This window comes from Panthera tigris, chromosome B3, assembly GCF_018350195.1.
Source record: "Panthera tigris isolate Pti1 chromosome B3, P.tigris_Pti1_mat1.1, whole genome shotgun sequence".
Classification (NCBI taxonomy): Eukaryota; Metazoa; Chordata; class Mammalia; order Carnivora; family Felidae; genus Panthera; species Panthera tigris.
In genome coordinates this window covers 65706915-65723533 of record NC_056665.1, presented here as the reverse complement: position 1 = coordinate 65723533, position 16619 = coordinate 65706915, and the positions used below count along the sequence as shown (strand labels likewise).

Here is a 16619-nt window from a genome sequence, read left to right as displayed (position 1 = left end):
TCATCTCTAGAAACTACAGAAAGCGTATTTGCATCGTACATTAAATTGACCATAGTGCCAGAACCTTAGGATACTATATTACATGATCACTAATCTATTATTATTGTACACATATTTACACATAGGCATAAATACATACTTTGCATATAAACATGTGCAAGCATATTTCACTTGGACTGAAAAGTTATTTACAACTCTGTCTGGAGATACATACAACAGTGATTAACAAGTGCATAACCAATCTACAACACGCAGATTAAAACTAAATAAACAGTGGAAGAGTTTATTTTAAAACAGTTACAAGATGTTTTATATTTCTCCGCTGTCCTGAGCTGCATGTTTGAGAATTCATCCTTCATAAAAACCACATGCAAGTCTTTTTGATGGTGAAACAATTGACTTCCAACAGCCACATGCCTGCACACATCCTCAGAATATCTCCCAGAGCCCACACAGCAACTCAAAAGGAGAAAAACTGTGTATACACATAGTATACATGTGTAATATATATATGCATGCAATATATGTATGCACACTATACACGTGTGTGTGTGTGTGTGTGTGTGTGTGTGTGTGTGTGTATAATTTCACATATACTGTGCTATTCTTTTTGGAGAAGGGTTTTTTGTGAATTGAAGGAAAAGATTTGGGTGGGAAACAAAGATTTCAAGCAATAAAATTGTTTTGTTTTTATTACTGAAGACTCTCATGAACAAGAAACATGAGTAACTCATCAAATCATTCCACAGTCCTGTTATCTTTCAATTAAAACTTGTGTCAATCCAGATTTGTATTGTTAGAACCCTAGTGCATCAAGAATTCTTCCTTTGTTCTAATGTTTATTTTTCAGAGAGGGAAAGAGAGACAGACACAGGGTACGACCAGGGGGAGGGGCAGAGAGAGGGAGACAAAGAATCCAAAGCAGGCTCCAGGCTCCGAGCTGTCAGCACAGAACCCGCCGTGAGGTTCGAACTACTGACCGCGAGATTATGACCTGAGCTAAATAAAGTTGGATGCTTAACCAACTGAGCCACCCAGGCACCCCAAGAATCCTTTTTTATGTAATCATGGTGATTCAGCTCATTAAGAGGAGTATTAGATCAATCTCACGAGTTTGCCTTATTCTGTGTCCCAGGCAAATTTTGTGATCATATATGAATTCCACGACCCTTGCCTTTTACACTGTATTGCCAAAAGACATAAAAAGCCTCTGATTCGACTGTTAAAAACTGAGAACAAACTGAGGGTTGATGGGGGGTGGGAGGGAGGGCAGGGTGGGTGATGGGTATTGAGGAGGGCACCTTTTGGGATGAGCACTGGGTGTTGTATGGAAACCAATTTGACAGTAAATTTCATATATTAAAAAAAAAAAATTAAAAAAAGCCTCCTGATTCTTTAAAAAATGTGTAGTGATTTTTCTCATAGAGCTGAAGACAAACACAGATGAGACAAGTTAGTGCCACAATCATAAGCTACGTGTCTATACTAGAGGTATTTTAGAAGCAAAGATGGGCCTTTGGGGTTCACTGCATCAGCCCTGCTTAGCAAGTCTGAACCTTTTCTGGGAAGACAAATCTCCACCTGATATGCTCACTTAGACCTGTTGCTTCCCTCAGTTTTCCTCGTAACTTATTCCAGCTGTTTATTTCCATTTCCATGAACAGGCTGCGGCAGTGTTCTGGATTTACTCCTCTTTGCTCATGTTTAGATTCTGCCCCATAACTTCTGAATCCCCTCACGGGAGGGAAACATTTCTCTTCTCCGAACTTTATGCAGCGATTTGGTAATTTCCGTTCCCCAGTTTACTGATTGTCAGATGCTTTAAATATGCTCCCTCAAAAGTAATCATTTTAATTTCTTTACCTGAATTATAAGCTGCTTTTCCATATACTTCCCAAACACGGTGACACTTAAATCGAAATGAGTAGCTGGATAAACTTCTTAGTGTGAAACTATTGACTTCACACTTGAAGAATTATTCCTTGTAGACAGGTGAATCTCAACTCATATACTGGGCTTTTGATTAGTCGCCTGCCTTCCAGGGCCCTGCTCGTCTTTTGCAGGTGTTGTAAATACTTCTCAAAGTTGAATGACTATTGAAATGGGTGTATAAAGACAAGGGTAGTGGTTACAAGCCTTACAGCCAGACTGCTGAAGTTCAAAGCCTCCTTTTTGTGCCTCTTAGTTTTCCTCTGTAGAATGCGGACAATCCCAGGTTGCTTGGGAATATCAAATTAATCTGTATGCATAAAAGGGCTTACAACACTGCCGGGTGCTTAACAAGTGCCATAAATGTTTGTTACCTCTTTTGTGTTGGTTATTGGAATCAGATCGTTTTATATTTGTATTTTTTTAACATTTTATTTTTGAGTAATTTCTACACCCAATGTGGGGCTCGAACTTAAAACCCTGACATCAAGTGTTGCATGCTCTACCTACTGAGCCAGACAGGAGCCCCTTTATATATGTATTTAGACAATACCTTTGTAGACGTAATGTCTGGTCAAGGGCTCTCTCGAATCTGTAGAGACCTAGAAGCTACAAAGGCTTCAGGAAACCAACCAGGGAGTTACTTATTGGAGCCAACTTAAGCAAAACGGTATCTAGGTATCTCTGAATTTCTGCATCTACCTTTGATTTCAGCACTCTCTGAAGAAGCGTAAAGAGGTCTGACAATAGACACTTCATCTTCTTCCCTTTTCTCCACAAGTAAAGATACCATCCAAGAAATGCCTGCTTTATAAACAATAGTGTAAGGATATGGAAAGGAAAGGGGGTGTATTTTTTCATAGCTAAGAAAGAGTAAGCAAGTCCTTCCTGAATGTGGGCCCAAATCTTCTGTCCATACCTCTGAGTTTCTCACAGAGAAAATCGTGCAGCGAAAGACATGATTTGTAACTCATGTTCTGTCCAACATCTGTACTCTGCCATCCTAGGTGACTGAGAATAGCTAAATTCTTCAGGAATACTAAGAATTCACTCACTGCACTACCATTTGTAAAACATTCTTGGTGGTAGTCTTTTAAAAATCTATTACAGGTTGCCCTGCTCTTAATGTAACAAAACCTAACCACTGATTTATCCTGGACTGTCCTCAGCACCCGTAATTGACAAAGTCTATTGACCCCAGCACCAAACAGCATTAGATTGCCATAATTGGAGGTTTTTAATGTCTCTTCTCTAGTTGTCAGCAGTCACTCACCTTGACTGGCAAGTATTCTACCTGTAACCAGCCTCTCACACCCTATCTCTGTCCCTCATGTTTGCAGCTTCAGAAGCCCAATAACCAACCAACACCAAAACCATGCGCTGGTGGGCGCCTGGTGGTTCAGTCCATTAAGCGCCCGACTCTTGATTTAGGGTCAGGTCATGATCTTGCAGTTGGTGAGATCGAGCTCCTCATCGGTCTCTGGGCTGACAGCATGGAGCCTGCTTAAGGTTCTCTTCTCACCCTCTCTCTCTCTCCCCCCCCCCCGCCCCCCAGCTCACACACATTTCTCTCTCTCTCTCTCTCTCTCTCTCTCTCTCTCTCTCTCTCTCTCTCTCTCTAACTCGAGGGGAAAAAACCACAGCACTGGAGAAAATGTCCAGAATTCTTCATTTTATATATGATTTCTATACATCCTTGGGTAACCCCAGTGTCCTAAATAAATAACAGGCAGAGGTATTGGTATAGTCTAAGTTAGGAGCCAAGAAGTTCCATTAGTATAAAAGTGCAGATCTGCTTGATAAGTTACTAGCCTTGGAGTGCCTGCTGACAGCATAGAGTCTGCTTGAGATTCACTCTCTTCTTCTCTCTCTGCTCCTCCCCACCTTGTGCTCTATCTCTCTCTCTCTCTCTCTCTCTCTCAAAATAAACATTTTTAAAAAACTGACCAGTCTTGATGAAGAGCTGCTACTTATTGATAATCTCATTCAGTAATGCCTTCTGCTTTAGATTCTGGGTTAAAGTGTAACTAGTATAAAAAGCCACCAGGACTTTCCATACTGCATATGTGAAGAAGGGTATTTAACTAGTCCGGTGTGTGTGTGTATTGCTGTATAGCAAACTACCCCCAAACTAAAGGAGTTAACATACATTTGTTACCTCACTCTCCCTGTGATTGAAGAATATGGGCATAGTTTAGCTGGGTTTTCTTCTTCCCTGTCTCTCACAGGCTGTATTCAAGACATTGGCCCAGGGAGTGTGGTCTCATCTGAAGGTTTGTCGAAAGGTACACTCCCAAACTCGCTCAGTGGTTGTTGGCAGGATTCAGCTCCTCAGGAGCTGTTGTCCCTTCCTCTCAGACTCTTGGCCACAGGCCACCCTCAATTCCCTGCTACGTGGGCCTCTCCCAAATGACGGTTTGTTTCATCAAAGTATGCAAGTTGAGAAGGCAAGAGAGTGTCTTGTAGCAAAGATGGATGTCAGTCTCTTGTAACCTAATCACAAGAGAATTCTTATCACTTTTGCTACATTGTTTTGTTAGAGGCAAATCCCTAGTTCCAGCCAACATTCAAGGGGGAGAGGGGATTATACAAGGGCGTGATCCCCAGAGCCATGAATCACTGAGGTCACCTTAGATGTTGGTTGACCACAATACCTTTCTGCTTCTCTTAGCTACAGCTCAGAACTCCAGCACTACCCCTCCTGTGGGTCTTTTTTCATTCATGTTGTTGCCACATTTGGTTTGATGCTTCTTTTGGGTGCCTCTCTTCCTACAGATAGAGACTGCCCTCTGTTGAGTGAGTTCTAAATGGGACCCGATGCAATACGTAAATGACATTCTTTCTAGCTCCCTTTTTACTGTGAAGAGGAACCTTATGTGCATGGACAGGTTACTTACAAACATCTTTGTATTTTCAGACATCTTTAATATGCTTAGTATTTTCAGACATCTTTTAATATCCTTTAGAATTACCCATTTAATAGACTCCCCTTTTATATGCTTTTTACCTGTATGTAATATATCCACCTATAGAAATTATAACCAATTAAAACAGTGTCCCCCAATCTTGCCAAATTTGAAAATACTTGAAACAATTATTTCTATCCTCCATGTGATTATAGCTGTGCTTCCAGATTCCATCTACTTAGACAATACATAATGACTGAAAGCTGTGAACTCTATTTTTTGTGCATTTTTAAAAATTGTTGGTTGCAAATATAATGTATTGTCAAGTTGGCTAACATACAGTGTCTACAGTGTGTTCTTGTCTTTGGGTGTAGATTCCCATGATTCATAGCTTACATACAACTTCCAGTGTTCATCCCAACAAGTGCCCTCCTCAATGCCTGTCACCAATATTGCCCTCCACCCTCGGCCTCCCCCCATTAACCCTCAGTTTGTTCTCTGTATTTAAGAATCTCGTATGGTTTGCGTCCCTCTCTGTTTGAAACTATATTTTTCCCCTTCCCTTTCCCCATGGTCTTCTGTTGACTTTCTCAAGTTCCACATATGAATGAAATATTTTATGTGCATTTAAAAAATAAGACCTGTTTATTTTTTCTGTCTGAGGATAGTGCTCGAGGTACATAACAGGTCTATTACAATCTCCAGAGTTTCTGGCCCAAGTTCGAGAACCTCTGAGTGAGATCTCTGGGCTGAGGTCAAGAACTCAACTGTCCATGGGGACAAGCGGACAACAAAATGAACAGAGTAGGCAGGACATAAGAAATGGGCTTCTTCCATTCCTTAAAAAGAATTTTTTTAATGTTAGAGAAGTGGAGTGTGAGTCGGGGAGGGGCAGAGAGAGTGAGACACAGAATCTGAAGCAGGCTCCACCCTCCACGTTGTCAGCACAGAGCCTCATGCGGGGTTCGAACTCATCAACACCGAGATCATGACCTGAGCTGAAGTCTGACACTCAACCGATGGAGCCACCCAGATGCCCCCTTCCGATTCTTTATTGAAACATGAGGTTATCTTTTGCTTTGCCAAATTTGATAGGAGTATGGAGAAATGGATCTCTACAATTAAAGTCTACAGAACAAGCACGATGATAAATGGCACCTGATGTGGAGCCTTAACATCAGGGACTAACAGAGAATGGGGAGGACTGCAGCAAACCTGAAACAGGTCTTGTCCAAAGGGGGCAACTGTTACTTAGCTCCAGCTGATTGTTGCCAGATCAACTAATTGCCCAAAAGATGCTGAGTGTTCAGGATTTTGTATTAAAAAACTCATGTGTTGGCTCTATTTATTTTTTTCAATAGATAGAAGTTCAGCTTCAATTTAGTAGATCCAGTCACAGAACTGTCACTCATTTGTAAGGCAGCTCACTCCATGTTGTCAAAAGCTACATCTGTAGGAAACTTTTTATTCAGGTTGAATCAATATACAATTCTTGGTAAATTTCAGACATTGGCCCTAAGTCTGTGCTCAAGAGCTACAGCGTGAATCTCATCACTTCTTCCCAGGAGTGCTCTAAAAATCAGAGGCTAGTGAATGAGCATGTTATCTCACCCTACATGCTTATTTCTACATCACAAATACTCAGTTATTCTAACAGTTCCTCAGGTATCATAGAGTTCTCCTCTGGAGCAATTCCAGACCAGAGATACTCCTCTTAAAACATGACACCAACCCTGCAAAACGCTCTAGGCATGGTCTAACCAGTACAAAGGGCATTTCCTCTCTTTTTCTGGTTAAAGTCTATCATACAGGGTGACATCCAGTTAGATCACTACCTCATAGTGAGACAGTCACAGACCGTGCAACCAGACTGCCTTGGGCTCCAAAACAGGTTCCCCCACTTTTTAGCTAGGAGACCTTCGGCAAACTAGCTAATTTCTCAGTGCCTCAGTTTCTCCATTTACAGAATGGGGACATTAATTGCACCTGCCTCATCAAGTTGCCCTGAGAATTAAATGGGTAGATCTGTGGAAAGCGCTTAGAATAACACATAGCAAGTGCTCTGAAAGTGATGATAATTAACGTTGTTACTGTTACTATCATCCCCATGATCCCAAAATAGACCATCTATGTGCTCATCTTGGTTACTAATAAAAACACCAAGCCATGGTAGCAGCTGAGTCCTGCCAGCATGCCTCTCTGGAAACTGCCACTGGTTGGGCGACTGGCACAAAGCTGTCTGATCCTATTATGAACTTGGTGTTCTCCACCGTGTCCTTGAGCAGGACTGTCAGGCACCAGGAACCGTGCTAGGCCTGGAGAACACACGGATAGAGAAAATAGGGTCTTTTTCCCTCAGCGGGATCACCATATAGCAGAGACAAGTGGTGAAATAGATAATGCCTGGGAGACACCTATGCACAAAAACCACCAAAGGGTCCCCAGCTTTCACTCCACAGTCTCTTGTTGAATTTCTCTAAATACTCTGCAATGAAAGGGAACCAGAGAAATGCATTTCAAATGGATTTGTAAGGTTGTTACTTACGAGGAACTTCATCTTTCATACGTACTCTTGAGGTCTGTCCTGGGACTTTGACCTCCCATTTGTGTCAGGAGGTATTTGTTTTTGCGAATGTGGCGGTATTTTACTTGCAAACAAAATTACTTTTGTAAAAGTCACTTGAGTTCTCAGTCTCTGCTCCACGAGAGTTTTTAAAATCCATTTGGATGGAGTCTTTGATGTTGTCACTGGACCATGAGTGTAGTAAACTGAAAATTAGAGTCCATCTTGAAATGTGTTTACGGAGACAACTCAGATACCCATATACACCCCATTCCAGAGTGTCTCCTCCGGCTGGTGGGGAGGGCTGCCATCGCAGTAGCAGACCAGCCCTCTGCTGTGCACATTCCCTTAGACCCAGAGACTGTTTTCTTTTAAATGCCATTAACAGTCTCTTTGATTTTTATTGGTCACAAAGGTTATGTTTGCCTTTGCAGTGATCTCATTCTTGTCTAGTAGTGCCACAATAAATGGGAACAGGCATCAAAGAGATGAAATCATTCAACCCAAGAGCATGTACTTGACCTACATAAAAAATGTCCTAGGTCCTGTTTTCTCCCCGGTTTACACCTTGGATTGGAAATGCTAGACTTGGATTGCTTGGTTTTTCAAATTATCAACCAAAATGTTCCCTTCTGTTGGTTCAGATAACCAAGGAAAATTGACTCTATAAAGTTGCTTAATGTGGTCAGCCTCTTCATAAACAGATAGGTTGCTAGAAGGTTATCTTGCCAGCATTTGATAATCTCTGGATCCTGAATTATTGGAGAAAGAAATACACTAAAGTAGGTATCCGGAACAAGGCCAAATCGTGCTCTGTCATTCAGTGTCCAAATTTGTCACCCAATAAGTTCCTGTTTTTTCATTCAAAGAACACCTAACTGGACAGCCTTTACCTGCCAATTGCCACTTACAAAGAGAAGTTGTGTTGCTTTGTTTTTAATTAAGCACACGTTATCAGAACTTTTGAGCCACATGAGAGGGCTAATAGTGCCTAAGTTAACATAATTCCATCCAAAAGCTAAGAAACAAAGACTCAGACAGCAGACTCCTCTGAAGTGTCACTATTCACATATTCTGAAAGGAATTTCTAGATCAGTGATACTACCTTCAGGGAGTCCTAGTAGTGAACCACTACAGCGAAATGTTCAGATTCACAGTCTTGGAATACCTTTTCCAGTTGCAGATTTCCTCTGTTGCCTCAAAAGAGAAACAAGTCCATTTTCTTGGGCATTGAGGTGTTCCCCAGCCTGGCTTTTCTGCCCGGAAAATGCCATTTTCGTAAAGAGCTGTCATGCTTCGTGTCCTTTGGCATATGATTTAGCTGTTCAGGGAAAGTGTAGGCTACTCTTGCTCTCTCAGTGCTTGGTGGTATGTGTTTTTGTTTTATTAAATCTTTAAAACACTGAGCTTGTTGTTTATGACCTCCATATATTCTTTTGTTCTTTTCCATGACTGGTTAGATCATTTTTTTTTCTCCCTTTGTAAAAATATTAGTGCCTTTCTAAAGAACATCATGGTCTCCTGAATGGCTGCGTAAGACAGCGGAGGAATGTGTTGAGCTCAGTGTTAGGTCTGTAGAGCCCTGTGACCCAGGGCTGCTTCACTGATAGGAAATTTCGAGGCTTCACAGACACAAAATTGTAGATCTTCCCGCCCTTGCCAGGCTTGTTGTGACAAATCTGAGATCTTTTGATAGTAACCAGAGCTTTTTGTAAGATAGAGATACCAAATGGTATATGTTCCAGTTGCAAACAATTGTTACTACAAGTTGCTAAGAAACCCCCCAGTTAACTGGAAGTAAGGTCTCAGCAAGCCTCTCTGAAGCCAGCCCCCAATGGCAGGTAAATACCATCGAGTCTAGTGCTCCAAGGCCGCCCCACTGTACACATCTCCTATGTCCCCTGGAGCCACTCATCAGTAGATGAGTTGCCATTCTGCCCAAAAGGTTCAATTAACCTTGCATACAACTTGGCTACCGTTCTGTGACACCCAACTGAACTTGTTCCTGTGCATATAGTATCTTGCAGCCCATCTTGGGCTATTAGTTTTGGCAAGTACACTACAGCATATAATAAATCACAGAAGGAAAAAAGCTCTTTGGCCTAACGTGGCTCAGCCTGCTGTAATGTCAGAATACAGAAAGCAGTTCTGTTTTTAGACATCCTTTTACTAACCCAACATTCATAATTTATGATTTCACTGTAAAATTCCTGCAACATGACACCAAAAGTAGTGCTGCCCTTTAATTAAGTACTCTCGGTAGAAAAAAAAAAAAAAAAGGTGAAACTGATGGGCAAAACATGTCTGTGTGCACAGTGATTGATCGTGATTACATCTTTATGAACCCAGCCTAAAGGTCTCAACTTCCTGATGGGTGAAGTCTTCTACAGGGTTACTTCCTGAGTCTGCAACTAACAAAAATTGGAGATAATTTGGAGGCACAACTTAGAAAGATTGAGGATTTAAGCCAACATCTGTCTATACTTCATGGTGTACATGACGTGATCCATCATCTTCATGATAAGAACCTATGACCAAATTTCACGCCGTGCTCATATTTAGAGACTGTATGCAGACACGAAGGGTCAGGGATAACGTCTATCTGAGGGATCCCAGTGGTCATCTGGATTTTTGTTTGCTTTTTAAGGAGTTGAGAGAGGAGATGACCAAAGGGACCTCTGGCCCCATTGGTATGTGCATAGAGCATTCTAGCCAGAAGAGGACCTTGACCTATTCTACTTTTACGTTATTCCTTTTGTTTTCCCCTTGGTTGAAAGTAGGTTAGGAGATAAGGTAACATTAGGAGATAAAATCCCAAGTGTGGTGCTCCCCAACAGTAAACCGTCGCTGTTAAGAGTCTAGTTTTATCCTTCCTCAGTTAGGTACTCACATCAACCCAAGTTGATATCACCTTACTGAAAAGTGATGAGGGTCGTGCATGTATATGCAATACTTCAGGTTCCTTGAAAGGTAATAACTCTGAGATTGTAGTAGTACTTGTATTAAAGTAAGCCCGCTGCTTGCTAGAAGTTCCACCCTCGGCCACAATAGTAGCAACCAAAACAAAAACTTTGTGAAATGATGCCCCTTAATCATCATCGCAATGCTTCAGAGATGACCATTCTTGAGAATTCTGTTGATCCAACACACATGTTATTTTCTCATGTTTTTGCAGATTTGGGCCGGGCTTAGTCATCTATTGGTACGGCTTTATCCAGGAACTGGACTGTAACCGGGAAAGGGGCATCCTGCTCAAAGCCTGTTTCCCCACGGACATTGTCACCTTATGCCATAGCCTAGCTTGACCCCGATGGTCCTGGAAGAGAAGCCGGGAGGAAAAGGTGAATCCGGAAGCAATTTTACTTTCCTGCAATGTAAACTCCTGGCACCATCTGCCCTGAACTTGAGCTGAACTCGGGCTGCCCGTGGCCACGCCACTACCTCTTTAGACAAACATATCAAGAGTTTCTGTTTTCCTTCATCCCTTGCTGATGTGAACAGCCAAGAACTACAGACACAACCCACTCATTATCAGCATTTCTGTCTCTGTCAAACAGTTAGTTTATAGATAGTCATAATCTTTCTTCCTTCCGGATGGTTTCTGCTCATACTGAACAAAAGAAGAAATGTGGAGACTTGAAAGGTGTGATTTTTCAATTCTCCTCCCAGTTCCCGAACCACCCCCTTATTTTTTTTCTAAGCCTCTATTCATTCTTTCTCCCTCCCCACCTCCCTCCGATGTCTTCACATACTCTCACAGGTCCCCAGTGTTAAATTACCATCACGGAATAATCTAGCACAACCATAGCAGATTGGAAGACATGGAGGCTGAAACTAGATTTTTGCTCTCACCTGCCAGGCTCCAGTAGACCTCGACGGTAGCCTCTGCTTGTTTTGTCCAGTCTTTACGGTTTCCTGACTTCCCTGGCATTGAGCCACGCTGAAAAAATATACTTGATGAGAATTTCCTCTTTTGATGATACTTATTTGAACACCAAAGATTTTACATTTATCTCATGTAAAAGTATTGGTTACATTGTGTCTGGAAACCACACTCCTTTGGACTGGGGGCAAAAGGGAGACCATTGAAGCATGGTGCCAGCCTGGGCAATAGTTTATTTTTAGACACGGCTACTTGTCAGTATGAATGGTAGTCAGTATTTTTATGCGTACAATTTTTTAAAAGCACATTCTGTGCACGGCTTTGTATCTGCATTTTATATGACATAATAATTACATAACAATCAGATAATTTAGGCATTAGAAATGTTCAGCTTTGAACGAATTAAGTGTACCAGAAATAAGCCTAGAGTGTTTTCCAAATAGGCCAAATAAAAGGGATTTTGTGTTTGTTTGCTTTTATCTACTCAGTTTTTACACGGCTAACCAAATTTCGATTTAAAGCAAAACATCAATAAATTCATTATAAACCTATCTATTGAGAGGTTAAAAACTTATCTATACCCGAAAATGTATTTATAAAAGACTTGTCCCCATGTTGAAAATATATCTTTTATAATATTGAACAGATGAAATTGGGAAATATTAACAAAAATAGAACTTCTGCAACCACCTCTAAGTTATATACATGGCTTGCTTCTTTCAAAAGACAAAATCCACCATTTGCGCCCTGTTAATTTTGTACCTAAGAAGGTTTGCAAATGAGTCTGCCAGCTGCCTTTCCTTTTGAGAGACACAAACACGTCCGGCCCAGACGTGTGGATTTTAACTCTGTAGTGGGTTGCATTCCACAAAAAAGGAGGAAAATGAAATGGGAAGGAGGTCTCTGTGGCAGACTTGTGTGTCAGTGTAATATTATCACGCAGGTTTTGGGAGTGAAATAGAATCATCTGAAACTATTGCTGTCTTTGCACACACGCGTGCACACACACACATGTACACACTTAAACACTGTTGTTAAGAAACCGTTTTCGTGGCATGCTCTAAACTGCTTTTTTCTTCTTTAGGAACGAATTACATTTCATCTGCACAGATGTTGAAAAGGCTGTTAAACCCTTGTCAAGGATTTGTTGGTTTTGCATTAAACAAATTTATGATGAGGGCGCACAAATAAATTTAAAAAAATAGAAGAGGTGCTTGCATTTCGTATTCCTGCTTATACCTGGTGCCCTGACATAATGTGTTATAAGAAGGTACTGGTATTCTCTGGCAACGGCACCACCTCCTGTTGATGAACAAGGTCTTAAAATGTGGCCCTTCAACATGGGAACAAGACCAGTAAGCCATACATAGGATGATAAAGTTCTCAAGTTTCAAAACTAAGTTTTTTTCCCACCTGAAACGAATGTGATTATTCTGTCTACCACTCTTCAGCTGGAAGGGTATAGGGAGACAAGAGTAGTGTTCCCAAATAGGAAACTCCAAGCCTCCTTGTTCTTTTTCCTTTTATGGTAGAAATCTTTATCTGTGTTAAACCGGTATGTGTTGTTTACTTGTTTGTTTTTTTGGTTAAGACAATAAAAACGGCCCTGGAAAGTAGACAGGATGCTTTTTGTTGTTGTCGTCGTCATTAGAACATTAACATTAAAGCCAAATCTTGTTTGATGGAGCATTCTGCAAACTGCAGTAATGAATTATGCCAACGCAGAAAAAAGCAGGAGTGTGCGGACAATGTAAAACGAAATGATGTTCTCTCCGGTGGTTAGAGACTTGCCAGGCGTCTGCTGTCACAAAGACCCCATGTGAAGTGTGGCAAGGGATCAGCTCCGTGCAAAGCTGACCTAGCACGGATAACTTAAGGTGACTTCATAGGCTCCTTTCTACCCTTACCGCCCCCCCCCCCCAAAAAGTGAGATTTTTTTTCTTTCATCTGCCTTCTAGTGAGGTGTATGTCAGCTCTTCTCAACACTCCTAAAGGGAAAAGCTTCGGGGTCCAAAGCAGAAAGCTGGATCTCCAGGGGAAACAATTTTCTTTTAACTATAGGTGTATGTACCTGATCATTATCAGCAAGCCTTGGTTCCATCCTGGAAAGGATGATAAATGGTTGGTCTTTGGGGGGTGCATTAACTCAGGCCGGGAGGGGATTGCTTAGAGCCCTGGATGAGGTCGTTCACTTAAATGGTCCCTGGTGGGCCACGCTAATTAGCACACGGCACCCAAGTGAACGGTTCATCCACTCGCCTCTCCGAGAGCTCCACGTGCTGTTGCTTGGCCCTGTGGAACCGAGATACCTTAGGTGTCTGCTCTTTTTAACATGCAACCCGCTACAGACCTAGTGTTTTAACCGATTTAAATGCTTAGTGTCTTCATAGGCTGCTTCTCTTCACCCACCTCCTCCCTCTCCTTTTTCCCCTTCACTAACCGTTGCCAATTTCCTTCCATGTGGACATGTATTCTGTGCTTTCTCACTACATTTTCTCACTCCTTTTTCTCTCCGGAAAACCATCCCCAGACCAAAATGCATTTCATCTAACTCCTGATGCAGAGGTCTTCGGGGTGGGGGTTAGCAGGTAGCTGGTACACCTTTGAAGACTCCTAAAACTTCTCAGATAAGATCTTACAGGGTCAAACAGGATGTGAGGTTTAGGCCATCAGGACATGTGGCAAACGGAGCCAAAAGAACCTGTGAGGCTTACAACTACTTTCGGCCTGAGTGGTGGTGATGGTATTCTGTCTGTGGATGAAACTGAAAGAAATGGGAAAATACCTATATGATTTCACTAGAGAAACGCTCCTAGCTTGTTCATCTTTGGGAGCGGCTAGCCATTTTCCATGTGATCTGCTGGGAGCAAGTCTTCTCAGAGTAGAAATACTTTGTGGCAGGGATAGGAGGAGAAAATCCCACAATTGGGACGTTGTTTTCCACCCCTCCCCCCCCAAGTTTTTATTTTTGTTATTTTGAGAGAGAGATAGCAAGCAAGGGAAGGGCAGAGAGAGGGGGAGACAAATCCCAAGCAGGCTCTGCACTGTCCGTGCAGAGCCTGTGTAGGGCTCAAACCCACAAACCGCGAGATCATGACATGAGCCCAAATCAAGAGTCAGGCGCTTAACTGACTGAGCCACCCAGGTGCCCCGGGACATTCTTGATGAGGGTAAAGGAGCAAAGTTAGCTTAACGAGAGAGGAAACCGAAAGGCAAACAATGACGAGTCTGCCTGCAATGTCTCCATTTATAGCGAAGCACTTCTCTGAATGTGTATGTAAGGTCACTCTTAGGTAAAGGAAGGGTGACAATGACAAAGTTTGGACCCTCTGATTGTATTGCCCCAAACGAACCTTCCCATATAAGGTAAACATGATCTTTTATTAAGAACATGCCTGGATTCCAAAGATTAAATAAGGAAGATGGAATTATGAAATAATAACCAGAACAGCTTGGGTTCCCCTTGTGGTTTTCACTTTCCTGCTATTGTTTTGAATATGGCTGTGAGACAAAGAGCTGCTTAGGTCAAGCACAATAAATTATAGTTTTCATACAATAGTAATCCACTAAAATGATTTCAAAGCTTGATCAAAGTACTTCAAAAAGACTTTTAAAACTTTTCCACAATACAGGGGGAGGGGAAATGCTCATTTGATGCCTTAATTCATTTCAGTTAGTACAGCATAGTTAGAGCTTGGCATCATACCTACTTGTTAAAAATCGATCTCATTAGTTACATAAATCCAACTTGATCTTACTGTTTTGTGTGTAAATAAAGGAGATTGAAGTTTTCATCTGGTTAACTGGAACAACTAAACATTTGGAGTCACTTGTAAGGAAAAGATACAGTACCATTTTAAAATATGCATCATGTAATATTGTGATAGTGAAGGTATTAAGACTAACTCCCTGTGCTTGGAATCAAGTGTCTATCTATGGATTTATTTTGCATCTTAATCATGGCAACCGATGGGTTTTGTTTTTCATTCCTTTTCCCTCATCACTTGGATTTATCTAGAGCTGTCTCAGTTCAAAGGCAAGGATGATGGGAGGTACCCTAGTGATAGCAAACCTAAGCAAATTCGAGGCTCAACCATATATAAAACAGTGTGGGCCTGCAACAATGTCAGGCTCAGCCAAAGACCCATGGTGCTACGCCAACGTAATTTTTATTTTTTAAAAGGAAGGTCATTGTGAGATGCCGACATGAAATATAACCAAGTCAATTAAGTAATAACAATTGAAGTTCAGAGTTTAATTGAGGGCTGAACATGAAGCTAATGACCATTAACCCAAAGCGGTCATGAATTCCCCTGAAAACTGCCTTGGTTAAAGGTATTTTTCTTTAAAAAAAAAAAAAAAAGCTTTTGTTATTTTTACGTTCATTCAACACAGATACATTCAGAAAGAACTACTTAGTGTGTTTCTAGTAGACTTTATGTATTTTTAGGTTTTAATGGAAATTTCTCGTATACAGCAAATCAGAATTTACATAATCCAAACCACCTGTACAGGAAGCCAGTTTTGTAGGTAAACTGAGAGATGGAGGCACCTTTTGTCTCAATTGTTGACTTACTTCTTCCTGTTGTTACTTAATGGTGAGATTTCCAAATAGACTATAAGCTCCATAGAGTAGAAACTGTATCTGTCTTGTTTTTGCACTAGCCCCCAGCAGCTAACAGAGTTCCTGGCACAGAGAGGTGCTCAATATATATTGAATGAACAAATGAATGACTACACGTACACTAAGTATGTTCTCATTCACTTGAGTTGAAAAAATGGAAGCTTTTAACTGTCATCTTCAGCTTAAAACTGTTAACTGGAATCAGCAAAGCATCATATATGTAAGTGTTAAAGTATTAATTACTGGGGCACCTAGGTGGCTCAGTCGGTTGAGCATCAGACTTTGGCTCAGGCCGTGATCTTGGGGTTTGTGTGTTCAAACACCACATCAGGCTGTCTGCTGTCAACACAGAACCCACTTCAGATCCTCTGTCCCCCTGTCACTCTGCCCATACCCTGCTCATGCTCGCATGCACTCTCTGTCAAAAATAAACATTCAAAAAATTAATTGAAAAAAATTTAAGTATGAATAAAGTATTTGGAAACTCCCATCAACCAGAGTATTCTAGAATGCATACTAGTTTTAAGGGGAGTTCATGTGATTTCATTGTGTTTACTTTCAAGTTGGCCTTAGTGCGGTGCTTTTCCAATATATTGCTAAAGAAACTAGAACACTTACAATTCTTAACTTTCTCTTTTTAAAAAAATTAGGCTTAAGGTATATTTATCTTTACATTTCTATTCAAGATTTAAGAAACAGTTTGCTTTGGGGGTG

The 16619-nt window shown here is 41.3% G+C and overlaps 1 protein-coding gene across 4 annotated transcripts in view; it reads left to right on the top strand.

Annotated features, from left to right (window-relative positions):
- The window catches only part of CDIN1 (CDAN1 interacting nuclease 1), a 215832-nt gene extending 202940 nt beyond the window's left edge, over positions 1–12892 (top strand). For 3 of the 4 annotated variants that reach the window (XM_007097626.3, XM_042989201.1, XM_042989200.1), the window contains one exon: positions 10574–11750. In XM_007097626.3, the coding sequence (XP_007097688.1) occupies positions 10574–10703 (130 nt within the window). In that variant the 3' untranslated portion in view covers positions 10704–11750. Of the gene's footprint in view, positions 1–10573; positions 11751–12365 lie in introns of those variants that run through there. The other variant, XM_042989197.1, reaches the window with a different exon arrangement.
- Positions 12893–16619: the final 3727 nt, after the last annotated feature.